The sequence below is a fragment of the Oncorhynchus keta genome, chromosome 14 (assembly GCF_023373465.1).
Source record: "Oncorhynchus keta strain PuntledgeMale-10-30-2019 chromosome 14, Oket_V2, whole genome shotgun sequence".
Classification (NCBI taxonomy): Eukaryota; Metazoa; Chordata; class Actinopteri; order Salmoniformes; family Salmonidae; genus Oncorhynchus; species Oncorhynchus keta.
This window is the reverse complement of record NC_068434.1, coordinates 20,326,985-20,341,194: the sequence shown is the minus strand read 5'-3', so window position 1 is coordinate 20,341,194 and position 14,210 is coordinate 20,326,985. Positions and strand designations below refer to the sequence as shown.

At 46.3% G+C, this 14,210-nt stretch overlaps 1 protein-coding gene across 4 annotated transcripts in view; it reads right to left on the bottom strand.

The window, feature by feature from the left end:
* Positions 1-4,724: 4,724 nt before the first annotated feature.
* Positions 4,725-14,210, bottom strand: part of LOC118392938 (protein FAM222A-like) — a 90,181-nt gene continuing 80,695 nt past the window's right edge. For 2 of the 4 annotated variants that reach the window (XM_035784977.2, XM_052461250.1), the window contains one exon: positions 4,725-6,409. In XM_035784977.2, coding sequence (XP_035640870.1) covers positions 4,926-6,392 — 1,467 coding nt within the window. In that variant the 5' untranslated portion in view covers positions 6,393-6,409 and the 3' untranslated portion in view covers positions 4,725-4,925. The remainder of the gene's footprint in view (positions 6,410-14,210) is intronic. The other 2 variants (XM_035784976.2, XM_035784975.2) reach the window with 1 other exon arrangement.

Here is a 14,210-nt window from a genome sequence, read left to right as displayed (position 1 = left end):
TATTGAAAATGTAATTCCATTATCCTGATATAGGCTGAGCATCCATTGTCCCAAGTAGACAGAGGGTGAGGTATATTACATCAACAGTAACTCCCCTTTATCCAGAGTCTGGGACAGAGGGTTTGGAGGCTGTGTGACCACAAAATAAAGCCTCCTATCCCACCCAATGAAGCACGCGAGACACATTGGAATAGTATTACTGAATGCTAACAATCTAAAACAATCGCCTTTATTGACCAAGGGTCAATGGTCCCGATTTTTATAGATGGAATGGAACGATGAGACTTTCTTTATGGAATAGTTTAACTCAAACATGGTATTATTCTCTATCCTCAGATAATGACAAGTACAACTCTGAAAAGCAGTGTTGCAAATGGACATTACATAATAAATCAACTGTCTACAGGACTAGAATTTGAGAGGATAGTGCCCATTGTGGAGTGCAGAGCTTTAAATTTGGCTATAAAATAATATAATCCTCAATTTAAGTCTGTGTGGAGTCAGGAGAGAGGAAGAGAGCTGAGGAGTGTGTGGAGTCAGGAAGAGAGCTGAGGAGTATGTGGAGTCAGGAGAGAGGAAGAGACCTGAGGAGTATGTGGAGTCAGGAGAGAGGAAGAGAGCTGAGGAGTATGTGGAGTCAGGAGAGAGGAAGAGACCTGAGGAGTATGTGGAGTCAGGAGAGAGGAACAGAGCTGAGGAGTATGTGGAGTCAGGAGAGAGGAAGAGACCTGAGGAGTATGTGGAGTCAGGAGAGAGGAAGAGAGCTGAGGAGTATGTGGAGTCAGGAGAGAGGAAGAGAGCTGAGGAGTGTGTGGAGTCAGGAGAGAGGAAGAGAGCTGAGGAGTATGTGGAGTCAGGAGAGAGGAAGAGAGCTGAGGAGTATGTGGAGTCAGGAGAGAGGAAGAGAGCTGAGGAGTATGTGGAGTCAGGAGAGAGGAAGAGAGCTGAGGAGTATGTGGAGTCAGGAGAGAGGAAGAGAGCTGAGGAGTATGTGGAGTCAGGAGAGAGGAAGAGAGCTGAGGAGTGTGTGGAGTCAGGAGAGAGGAAGAGAGCTGAGGAGTATGTGGAGTCAGGAGAGAGGAAGAGAGCTGAGGAGTATGTGGAGTCAGGAGAGAGGAAGAGAGCTGAGGAGTATGTGGAGTCAGGAGAGAGGAAGAGAGCTGAGGAGTATGTGGAGTCAGGAGAGAGGAAGAGAGCTGAGGAGTATGTGGAGTCAGGAGAGAGGAAGAGAGCTGAGGAGTATGTGGAGTCAGGAGAGAGGAAGAGAGCTGAGGAGTATGTGGAGTCAGGAGAGAGAAAGAGAGCTGAGGAGTATGTGGAGTCAGGAGAGAGGAAGAGAGCTGAGGAGTAAAGTCCTGTACATCCACTGTTTCAAAAGCACATTGACAATCTGCGTTTCAACGCACAACAATAACCTCCCAAAAGGGACAGACAGAAGATGACATGCCCTGCATGAAGAGATACCCGTCTGGAATGGTGCTCCGAGACGTTCCTTTTGTGGTGACAACGATCTGACAGATATGACTAAAAGGAGAAAGACAATCCGTCAGCATGCCAAGTCCCCAGGGGCTCATGTGGTCAGCTTGAGTGTCTGCCACAGTGAAGTCGAAGGGCAGAGGACGTAAGCTCACAGAAAAATTTAGATTTGATGGTATTTTGTCATTTTCTAAAAAAATTAAAACATGAGAAGAAATACCTGATGGGATAAGGGATATAATACAATATAGTTAAAGGGTTTTATCGATTCTTCTGTACCTCAAGAAAATCCCCTTGCTCTCTGAAAAACAGGATATAGTGCATTACAATCCTGTGGGCAAATTCATCCCACTCCCACAGTTCGTCACCCAGGCGTTATCCAATACTCTCATTAGATGGGAGGCCCATCACCACTAACGTTTCCTTGTGGGAAAACGCTGACACCAACTGCTCCACACACTGCCTGAAGTCTCACTAGCCCTCCAACATCATGTGACATGGTTTAATGCATGGGTGCAGAAGCCAAAGGGAAGGGGATTTGGGATCTGATGCATCTTCTGTAAATCTGTCAAAATATTTCAACAAGACTGAATAAAACGATGCCAGAAACAGAACTGTGGCGTGGGTACTAAGCTGTTGAAACAACATGAAAATATTTTACTATGGAATGTTAAAAGGCCCAGTGCAGTCAAAAACATGATTTGCCTGTGTTTTATATACATTTCCAAACTATGTTGGAATAATACTGTAAAATTGTGAAAATTATAAATGCCCTTTTAGTGTAAGAGCTGTTTGAAAAGAATGCCTGAAATTTCTGCCTGTTTTGGTGGGATGGAGTTTTGGCCTGGTGACATCACCATGTGGCAAATTTAATACACCAATAAGAGCGCGTTCTAAACCGCTCTGCCAATAACAGCAAATTTTCAGTTCTAACTGAAAACTTTCAGTTCAGTTCTTCCTGCTTGAGAAATGTTTGTTTCTTTTTGACCATTTTAATTGAAAACAATCAATCACAGTAGGGTAATTATATTGTTACCCTGAAATGATTTGATATTGAGATAAAAACTGCTGCCGTTAGTTTCTCCTTTTTGTGGCTCCAGTAAATCTAGGGATACAGTGTTGGAATATCTTCAAATTCGAAGATACAATGACTGTAGGTTGATAATTGTTATTTTTTAGTGTATGTGAACAATGGATGCAACTCATACTAGGCCATTTGAACACGTGGCAAATTTAAAAGAGCAATTCCTTATGCAAAGGTTAGTTTGGGTTCTGTAATGACCTCAAAAGCATTTATGAAGCCTCTTTAAAACACATTTCACACACACAAACCTTAGATATAGCCACACCATGACTCGCCAAAAACACGATCAACTCCAGAATCATGGATATTTGACTTCCTATTTTTGAGATCCTTTTCTCTTTTTTTTTTTGGGACAGTAGAAAAATAATGACAATTCTCACAGCCAAGATTTGGCTTCTGAATATATTCTCAAATGAGATTTATTTTACACCTGAAAACAGAAAAGGATGGGGATCGGGGAACATTGGGAATGTATTCACAACTGTAGTTTACATTTTTTGGTGTAAGCTCAGAGAAACGTTAATACAGTCATAATAATTGCACTTTATATATCTCCACTGTTGCCAGCATTTTCTCGTGACAAAGCCCAGCTCTCTCTCCAGTTAATAAATTCAATTTACCAGTGAAATTTGACTGACAAAGGAAATGCTAATTTAGGACCAGAGGACTGCTTCACTGCTGCACTGATCCAATTTGTCTTTTTTCTCAGGTTCACTCGAGTCCCAAAAGGCATTAGACATCGCAGTAATTTAAGTGCAGCACATTCAAGGGAAACTCAGACATAATAAATATTTAAATGTTCTGAATCCTAAAGTCAATGAATGACCCGGGCTCAACTCATCTCAACCATGGGCTGGAACGTACTAGGAAAAAGCAGTGAACCTTGTCTCATCTCACATCACCTGAGAGGACAGGGCATGATTGTTTCACTTTGTTCTTGTTTTTCGGGGTATGGGGCACATCGGTGTACCCTGGACAGACTCCCCTTTGGTCCCGGCTCACACTCCTTCTATATGATAGGGCCCAAAAGTGAAAGGGATATCCCACTTCTACCATACTTACTTATAAAAGTTAGGCAAGAGAGGAATAGCATTATAGCGGAATTAAGTAAAAAGCCCTCTCATAGGAAAAAGCTGATTCAGCCTCATTTTCAGATTCCTAAACTGGGGGTTTCTTTGTGTGTGTGTGTGTGTGTGGGGGGGGGGGTCTAGGGGACAAAAATAAACGAATACACATAAGAGGTCATAGTTGACAACCTCTCAATCTTCAATAGTGACATTTTTCTCATCTTTTTTTTTGCAACATTTTTTATTTTGAAGATATACTGTAGATTCCAGTGTTGGTTAGAGAAGAGAGCACTCTGGCCAGCCACTATGCCTTACACTAGAACATCAGAAACTGCCTGTCAGTTTGAGGAGGAATAACTAAATAAACCAATAAACCCCAAATGAAAGAATAAAAAGCATTGAGACACTTTTCCCCATAGCAGCCAATGCATATAATATACCCACAAATATAGAAAACAACAAAAGTAGTTTCAAGTTTCTTCAACATATCATATCCAAACTCCAAAGTTAAATGTTTTTAAACTCCAAGCAGTGCAATTTATAGTATCAATTATAACAATAATTACTAATATTGTAATATATTCTTCAGTCAATATTGTGATTCTTGCACATCATACCAAAGTATTGATTCCATGTTTTTATTTTTCTTCTTAGTATATTGTGTTCTGTTTGGGTATGTGTGTGTATGCATATAGGTGTGTGTGTATGCATATAGGTGTGTGTGTATGCATATAGGTGTGTGTGTGTGTTCTTGTGTGCGTGCGTGCGTGCTTGTGTAAGCAAATGTATGTGTGTGCGTGTTCTTTTGGAGTTTAGAAAGCAGCCCTACACCTTGGCCCTTTGGGTCCTTCTATGTGACTACAGCACCCCACTGCCTTTCTATTTGGATGGGGGAACATAGGTGGCTGTATGCACTTCATATCAATCTATGATTCTCAGGAAAAGGTTTAGTCAACTCAACAACAAAACAAACAAAAAAAAACTGCCCCAAATTCCAGTTGGCAAATTAACCACGGGACATCAGGAGAATCTTCTAAAAACCAAAACCACTGAAATCCCTTTTCTCCCCCACTGATAAATAACCACCCCCCCCCCCCCCCCAGCCTGTCATCCAACACAGGATCCAGACTAACGCCATCGTCTCCCTCCCTGGAGCCCCCTCCCTGCTTCAAGCAGTGCCAGTCTCAATAGACTTGTACATCCCCAGGAAATCAAGATCTTCTGTCCCTCACCTTTAATCCAGATTTTGCTTCATTCATTAATTCTTGAGCTCTGGCACTCGCGCTCTCATCCCCGTTCTATCTGTAAACTGGGAGGCGGATGTGGGCATGCTGGTGGTCCAACAGCCGTGGCACCGACACAGTCTCGTAGCCTTTGCCCAGCATCTGCTCTTTAATGCAGGGCGGGTGGATGTCGTTGACCAGGTACTCCAGAGACTGCAGGCTGCTGCTCAGCACCGATGTGTTACACAGCTGACTCTTACTGGGCAGGCTGCAGCACAGGCCTTCCCCACTCCCACTGTCCATGGCGGGGTAGTGGTGATGGTGGTGGGGGTGGTGGTGGTAGACCATCTCCCTGTGGCCCCCCGTAGCTGGTCCTCCTGTGGTGGTCCTCAGGAGCTCCTGGTGGGGGTTGTAACAGTCACTGTCAGGGGTGACCAGCACGCTGTTCCAGGGCGGGGCAAAGTATTGGCCCACAGAGAAGTTGCCATGCATCCCCATGCAGTTCAGAGGGGAGGAGCTGACCTTGTCCAGGCACCCCCCGCTGCCAATGCCCCCCGTCAAGTGGTAGGGTCTGGAGGAGGAGGAGGAGGAGGACGACAACACCTGGGCCTTGGCCATAATCCCCCCTCCCCCCGGGGCACCACAACTTTCAGGGGACTTACTGATGGCCCCTCCTCCCCCACTGCCCCCACTGTACATGCGAAGCACAGCCTGTTGTTGCTGTTGTTTCTGCCACAGGATGTAGTCCATACTGTCTGAGTACACCCCGGCCTTCATGGCCTCGCCACTGTGGGCCGCCAGCGGCAGCCCCGCTCCTGTGTACACCAGGTTAGGCTGGGGCGCAATGCTGCCCACATAGCCACCCCCTGAGGAGCCAGAGGAGATGCCCATGACACCCCCCGCACCCTTCTTGGAGGGGCTGGGGTTGGTGGAAGGTGCGGTGGAGGAGGTGGCCCCCTGGCACACCTGCTGCAGAGCCTGGGCCTGGCAGTGTTGGTTTATCTGATAGATGATGCTCTGGATGGAGGGAAGATTGGACTGGGAGAGGGGCTGGGCCAGGCCTCGCCCCCCTGTCACGGGGATCATAGAGCCGGCCACAGTGACGTTAGGGGGCACCGAGCGGGAGAGGGCAGGTGCTTCAGGGGGCTTCGAGGACCCCGTGTGGTACACCATCTGGCCGTGGCCATTGGCTAAAGTGCTACTGCTAGGGGGCGGGTACGGGGCCACAGCTATTTGGGCTGGGGAGAGCTTAGTCCGTCTGCCTTCCGAGTTCTTGATGATGCCCTTAGTGGGGCCGAAGGAGGAGGATGAGGAGGCATTGACAATGGCCAGGAGGCCTGTGTAGCCGCCGGTGTGGAGGTGTGGGTAGGGGCTATAGCGCTGGCTACCTGTGGTGTCGAAGCCATTCACAGTCCGGTTAAGGTGCTTGTGCTGGGGGACCCTGATGTTGGTGGGGAAGATCTTGATGGACAGCGGGCTGCTCTGCATCTTCTGGGCGTAGGCATCCAGCTCAGCCACACTGGGGTAGCGGGGAGAATGCATGGGAACCACCAGCTCACCTGCAAAACAAAGAGATACACTGGGGTGAGAACAAGGGACAGAGCTAACCAACATGTGACCAAGTAATACGTCACCCCAGGGAACATCAAACTAATACGTGACCCCAGGGAACAAACTAATACGTGACCCCAGGGAACATCAAACTAATACGTGACCCCAGGGAACATCAAACTAATACGTGACCCCAGGGAACATCAAACTAATACGTGACCCCAGGGAACATCAAACTAATACGTGACCCCAGGGAACATCAAACTAATACGTGACCCCAGGGAACATCAAACTAATACGTGACCCCAGGGAACATCAAACTAATACGTGACCCCAGGGAACATCAAACTAATACGTGACCCCAGGGAACATCAAACTAATACGTGACCCCAGGGAACATCAAACTAATACGTGACCCCAGGGAACATCAAACTAATACGTGACCCCAGGGAACATCAAACTAATACGTCACCCCAAGTATAACTACAATGGTTCAGAATTTTAAAAATATATTTTAATGAGACCATGTTGAATAACTAGAGAGAACTGTGACGACTGCTGTTAAACTACTGCTGGGAATCTCTGAATTGTAACGTTTAGATCTAAGTTGTAGTATAGGGGAGTAACCACAGATTGAAGTCGAACACATTAATATAGTCATATACGTACACATCTCTATGGGTGTAACACTAGATAGATATTCTGCCTGGTACCAGAATTACACTCTCATAACCAAGCTCATGGGTCATGCACAACTGAAACTGGTGGTTGTAGTGGGGCTTTGCTATCTGGAGTACCTGCAGCCATTCCAACCCCAAAAATTAAATTCCACAATGTTGGAGTCCGCTCACACAAAAAACTTTGATTGGCCTTTACTCAAGTAGGAAGAGTTTATCCGACGTGAGTAGAGGTGGCAGGCAGCAAAATGTCCATTAAAATAATAAAACATGTCAGTGTTGGGGGGTGGGGTACCATGGCGATATTGGATTCAAATGACATTATTCAGACAATTTCATGGCTAATTAACTACGTCCCACAAAAAGTGGCGTCAGGGAATATAACTAAATTGACCAACGATAAATCAACTGCCACCAATGACTCGTAACCTCTTCAAAAATGTCATTTTTCTGCAAAAGCTAACAACAAAAAGCACCAAAATGAGAAGCCAAAGAACCAGTCAACGAATGTTATGGCAACCTGAGGAGTTGAGGGTAGGGGATGTGTGAGCGGGACTTAATCCATTTCATTTCCTATCACAAAGTCATGTTAATGAGACTCCATAGCTAAGCAGTCACAACTCTAATTTCTCCGCTCCAATTACTGATACCATGGAGAGTTCATTTCTACAATGCAATGGGCCTTCAACTGTGAAAATGACTCAATCTACAAGACCCATATCATAAAGGAAATAAAGTGAGAGTTAAAAAGCAGGGAGGGGCATAGTATTCGTGTCTGAATTTAATGCCAAAATGGAAGATGCTTTTTAAGCCGTTCCATTTGCTCCGACTACAAGAGGATTAAATGCTGTATGTCGAAGTAAAACATTGATGGTTCAAGACAGATATATTAGGCCTATATATCACAACCTTCGATGGTTCAAGACAGATATATTAGGCCTATATATCACAACCTTCAATAGTCAATGACAGATATATTAGGCCTATATATCACAACCTTCAATAGTCAATGACAGATATATTAGGCCTATATATCACAACCTTCAATAGTCAATAACAGATATATTAGGCCTATATATCACAACCTTCAATAGTCAATGACAGATATATTAGGCCTATATATCACAACCTTCAATAGTCAATGACAGATATATTAGGCCTATATATCACAACCTTCAATAGTCAATGACAGATATATTAGGCCTATATATCACAACCTTCAATAGTCAATGACAGATATATTAGGCCTATATATCACAACCTTCAATAGTCAATAACAGATATATTAGGCCTATATATCACAACCTTCAATAGTCAATGACAGATATATTAGGCCTATATATCACAACCTTCAATAGTCAATGACAGATATATTAGGCCTATATATCACAACCTTCAATAGTCAATGACAGATATATTAGGCCTATATATCACAACCTTCAATAGTCAATGACAGATATATTAGGCCTATATAATCACAACCTTCAATAGTCAATGACAGATATATCAGACTCCAGCATCACAATTGGTCCTAAATAAGACAAGAGACCATGGATTTCAAAAAAACACAATCCCATGTTTATGGCTGTAAATTAACTGATCACAATGGGATGGAACTGTCATACACAGTGTACAAAACATTAAGAACACCGTAATATTAAGTTGCAGGTGTATGACTAACATCAAGTATGAGTTTCCAGATAAGGACACTGTACAGATTACAAGGACACCGTACATGTCCGAATCTGGACTTGTGCATAAAGGACCATAGGCATCCAGATCAGTGGGTAGCAGGACTGGGGCTGCCTGACTGGGACACAACTCTCCCAACCCTCCCTGGTGACAGCAGTGGTGGCACCATGCTTTGATGTTCCCACAGGTACTTATTTCATTTGCTCTAAAGAGAAAAGAAACATGCTAATGGTACAGTGGCAGTTTTTTTCTGATCTTCTTTACAACACAGGATAAAAAAAACATCTTTGATCATCACATAGTTCAAATGAGGAGAGATACTCAGCTTTGGCATATCAAGGACCTGTGCCGCCCCTCGCACCCCCATGATTTCTCCTAATTACTGCCACATGAGAAAAAAAACAATTAAAAAACCCTGCCAGAAACAGCCAGGAAATTCTTTAAAAAGGGTGGATAATTCCCATTCCTTTCTGGTGAGTCCATATTTTCCACACCTAACTGCTGTACCGTATATTTTCCCTGCTGCAGAAACCTAGACTCAGTCTATGAGATCAGGCTGGCCACAGAGAAACGCCCCACTACTCCCTCCATCCATCTCTCCCCGGCTCACCCGTCATTTGTCAACAGGCAGAACCACAAAGGCAGAGGAGTATAAGGATGAGGAGCAGGAGGTGGAGTAGAAGGATGAGGTGGAGTAGAAGGATGAGGAGCAGGAGGTGGAGTAGAAGGATGAGGTGGAGTAGAAGTATGAGGAGCAGGAGGTGGAGTAGAAGGATGAGGAGCAGGAGGTGGAGTAGAAGGTTGAGGAGGAGTAGAAGTATGAGGAGGAAAAGAAGTATGAGGAGGAGGAGTAGAAGTATGAGGAGGAGGAGTAGAAGTATGAGGAGGAGGAGTAGAAGTATGAGGAAGAGTAGTAGAAGTATGAGGAGGAGTAGAAGTATGAGGAGGAGTAGAAGTATGAGGAGGAGTAGTAGAAGTATGAGGAGGAGTAGAAGTATGAGGAGGAATAGAAGTATGGAGGTGTTAAATTAGTGTCTGTGCTTTTTCTGATTCTAATTGCCTACAATAATTTCTTTGTTGCAGAGTTTGTGACACACACATACACAATTCTCTGCATCATTCTCCCGTTCTCTCGATTTTTCTGTTTCTCTCTCCCCCTCATTTGTGCACAAACACGCTCGTACGCACACACGCCCACAAACACACTTTGATGTGGTGTTTGATGTGCATGGCCAGGGTCTCTTCATTGGTCTTCTCCCAGGAGGAGCAGTATGTCAGGATAAGTAAACTAAGGCCATGGAGAAAGGACACTGCCGGGCGGTGTTCAGGCCAGATCTGCAGCTTTGTGGGACTTATTGGCTCTGGCTGCAGTAGATCACAGTGCTGAGCAGCAGAGTACAGATGGTACTGGCTGATGAACACACTGAGGCACCCACCCACTGCATCCTCCCCCTACTGCCTCCCCCCAGGGCTAGGGGTTTCACACACACACAACACACCACACACCACACACCACACACACACACACACACACACACACACACACACACACACACACACACACACACACACACACACACACACACACACACACACACACACACACACACACACACACACACACACACACACACACACGAGCTCCAGCTGTGATTGTGTGTTTCACTTGCCATCACTGGAGCATCCTGCTCTCTGCTGAAATGTAGGGCAGGGACGACAACAGGTGCCTGGGCGGGCGACAGCCTGCAATGCCTCCTGGACTAAATGCTTCACACTCGCTTCATTTCAACACCTGACAGCCCTGTACGGATTAATTACTTCCCCTGGGGATGGAAGAACAAACTTTTTTCTCTTCTTCAGAACGAGGCATGAGGCGACAACCGGCACTCTCACGTGTACATCTGAAACAGCGTCACAGAACAGAAGAAACACAGGAAAGACCAACACGGCTTTATAGCAAAATGCTACGACTACCACTCTCCAAACCATCACTTCAATGACTATCCAACCCCGATACCACAGGATTAAACTGCCTGAAGTGAAGAGAAGTGGCATTGCCGGGTGCAGCTAGTGGTGGTGAGAGCTGGGCTGGGCTCCCACGCCAGGGTGAGGAGATGGCAGGGAGGCAATTAACAGGCTGACCTTTGCCCTTAACCACCCAGTACACAATGCCCATGTGTCAGAGCGGGCACATCTCTAAATGCCATCGCTCATTAGTGCCAAGCACCCGAGTAAGAGAGGTAATGTGTGTGTATGTTAGTGAATCTGCTGATGTAAAAAGGGCTTTAAAAATACATTTATTTGATTGATTGATGCACGGGTTGCCCGCAGTCCCCATGGTTATATCCACAGGGTGGGCGGGTTTAGGGTCATTAAATATTATGTGAATGAAGGGCAGGTGGGTGACGGGCAGGTTGAATAAGAGAAAACAATGCCTTAAAATCCTAAAATCCAATTTACACAAGACCACCTGCTCTTTCCATGGCATAGACTGACCAGGTGAAAGTGATAATCCCTTATTGATGTTACTTGCTAAATTAACTTCAAATCAGTGTAGATGAAGGGGAGGAAGCGGAGGAGACAGGTTAAAGAACGATTTTCAAGCCTTCAGACAATTGTGACATGGATTGTTTCCCATGTGTATCAAGAATGGTCAACCAACCCAAAGGACCAACGCTTGGCATTGTGCATGGTGATCTTAGGCTTGTGTGCGGTTGCTCGGCCATGGAAACCCATTTCATGAAGCTCCCGACAAGCAGTTATTGTGCTGATGTTGCTTCTAGAGGCAGTTTGGAACACGGGTAGTGAGTGCTGAAACCAAGGACAGATTGTTACGTGTTACGCGCTTCAGCACTCGGTGGTCCTGTTCGTGAGCTTGTTTTGCCTACCACTTCAGGGCTGAGCCGTTGTTGCTCCTAGACGTTTCCCTTTCACAAACACAGCTCTTACAGTTGACCGGGGCAGGTCTAGCAGGCCAGAAATTTGATTAACTTTGTTGGGAAGGTGACATCCTATGACGGTACCACGTTAAGTCACTGAGCTCTTCAGGAAGGCCATTCAGGTACCAATGTTTGCTCTTGCATTTACTCCCCGGGCCCTAAACGAAAGAGACAGAAAACTTTACTTAAGTCAACTAGCTTGAAGCATTCTATCAATTTATTACATTATTCTGGTGAGCAAAGAGTTTATTTAGTCTTCTAGGGCAAAATATAATGACAGAAGAGAATCATTTATCTAATTAGACAGGTTAACAAAAAGCCTACCAAAATGTTGGAAATTAGAAATATTTAAAATCAGAGAAGAAAGAAAATCTCTGACCAGCACACCACTAGTGTCTGTGTGTACCACTACTGTAAACACACACACACACAGAGAGACAGAGACAGAGAGAGAGAGAGAGAGAGAGAGAGAGAGAGAGAGAGAGCGAGACAGAGAGAGAGAGAGAGAGAGAGAGAGAGAGAGCGAGACAGAGACACAGAGAGCGAGACAGAGACACAGAGAGCGAGAGAGAGAGACACAGAGAGAGACAGAGAGCGAGAGAGAGAGACACAGAGAGCGAGACAGAGAGCGAGAGAGAGAGACGAGACAGAGAGCGAGAGAGAGACACAGAGAGCGAGACAGAGAGCGAGAGAGAGAAACGAGACAGAGCCGAGACAGAGAGCGAGAGAGAGACACAGAGAGCGAGACAGAGAGCGAGAGACGAGAGAGAGAGCGAGAGAGAGAGCGAGACAGAGAGCGAGAGAGAGAGAGCCAGACAGAGAGAGAGAGAGAGAGACACAGAGAGCGAGACACAGAGAGCGAGAGACACAGAGAGCGAGAGACACAGAGAGCGAGAGACACAGAGAGCGAGACACAGAGAGCGAGAGACACAGAGGAGCGAGAGACACAGAGAGCGAGAGACACAGAGCGAGCGAGACACAGAGAGCGAGACACAGAGAGCGGAGCGAGAGAGAGACAGAGAGACACAGAGGAGCGAGAGACAGAGAGCGAGAGACACAGAGAGCGAGAGACACAGAGAGCGAGAGACACTGAGAGCGAGAGACACAGAGAGCGAGAGAGACAGAGAGAGACAGAGAGAGAGACAGAGAGAGACAGAGAGCGAGACAGAGAGCGAGAGAGAGAGACAGAGAGCGAGACAGACACAAGAGAGAGAACACAGAGAGCGAGACAGAGAGAGATCAGAGACACAGAGAGCGAGACAGAGAGCGAGACAGAGAGCGAGACACAGAGAGCGAGACAGAGAGCGAGACAGAGAGAGAGACAGAGAAACAGAGACAGAGAGAAACAGAGACAGAGAGAAACAGAGACAGAGAAACAGAGACAGAGAAACAGAGAGACAGAGACAGTGAGAGAGAGACAGAGAGACAGAGAGAGACAGAGACAGAGAGAGAGAGAGACAGAGAGACAGAGAGACAGAGAGACAGAGACACAGAGAGACAGAGAGACAGAGAGACAGAGAGACAGACAGAGAGACAGAGAGAGAGACAGAGAGAGAGACAGAGAGACAGAGAGAGACAGAGAGAGACAGAGAGAGAGACAGAGAGAGAGACAGAGAGAGAGACAGAGAGAGACAGAGAGAGAGCGAGAGAGACAGAGACAGAGAGCGAGACAGAACACAGAGAAGCGAGACAGAGAGCGAGAGAGAGACACAGAGAGCGAGACAGAGAGCGAGAGAGAGAGACACAGAGAGCGAGACAGAGAGCGAGAGAGAGAACACTGAGAGAGCGAGACAGAGAGCGAGAGACACAGAGAGCGAGACACAGAGGAGCGAGACACAGAGAGCGAGAGACACAGAGAGCGAGACAGAGAGCGAGAGAGAGAGACACAGAGAGCGAGACAGAGAGAGAGACAGAGAGAGAGACAGAGAGAGAGAGAGACAGAGAGAGAGAGAGAGACAGAGAGAGAGACAGAGAGAGAGACAGAGAGAGAGACAGAGCGAGAGACAGAGAGAGAGAGACACAGAGAGAAATTCAGAGCGAGACACAGAGAGAGAGAGAGAGACACAGAGAGAGAGCCAGAGCGAGACACAGAGAGAGAGACAGAGAGAGAGACAGAGCGAGAGACAGAGCGAGAGAGAGCGAGAGACAGAGCGAGAAGACAGAGCGAGACACAGAGAGAAACAAGAGAGAGACAGAGAGACAGAGAGACAGAGAGCGAGAGAAGAGACACAGAGAGAGAGACAGAGACAGTGAGGGACAGATACAGTGAGAGAGAGACAGAGAGACCGAGAGAGAGAGACAGAGACAGAGACAGAGAGAGACAGAGAGAGAGCGAGAGGGACAGAGACAGAGACAGAGAGCGAGAGAGAACCTAGAGAGAGAGAGAGACAGACAGAGAGAGAGAGAGACACTAGAGAGAAGCCAGAAGCGAGAACCAGAGAAGACAGAGAGAGACAGAGCGAGACAGAGCGAGAGAGAGAGCGAACAAGCCGAGACAGACG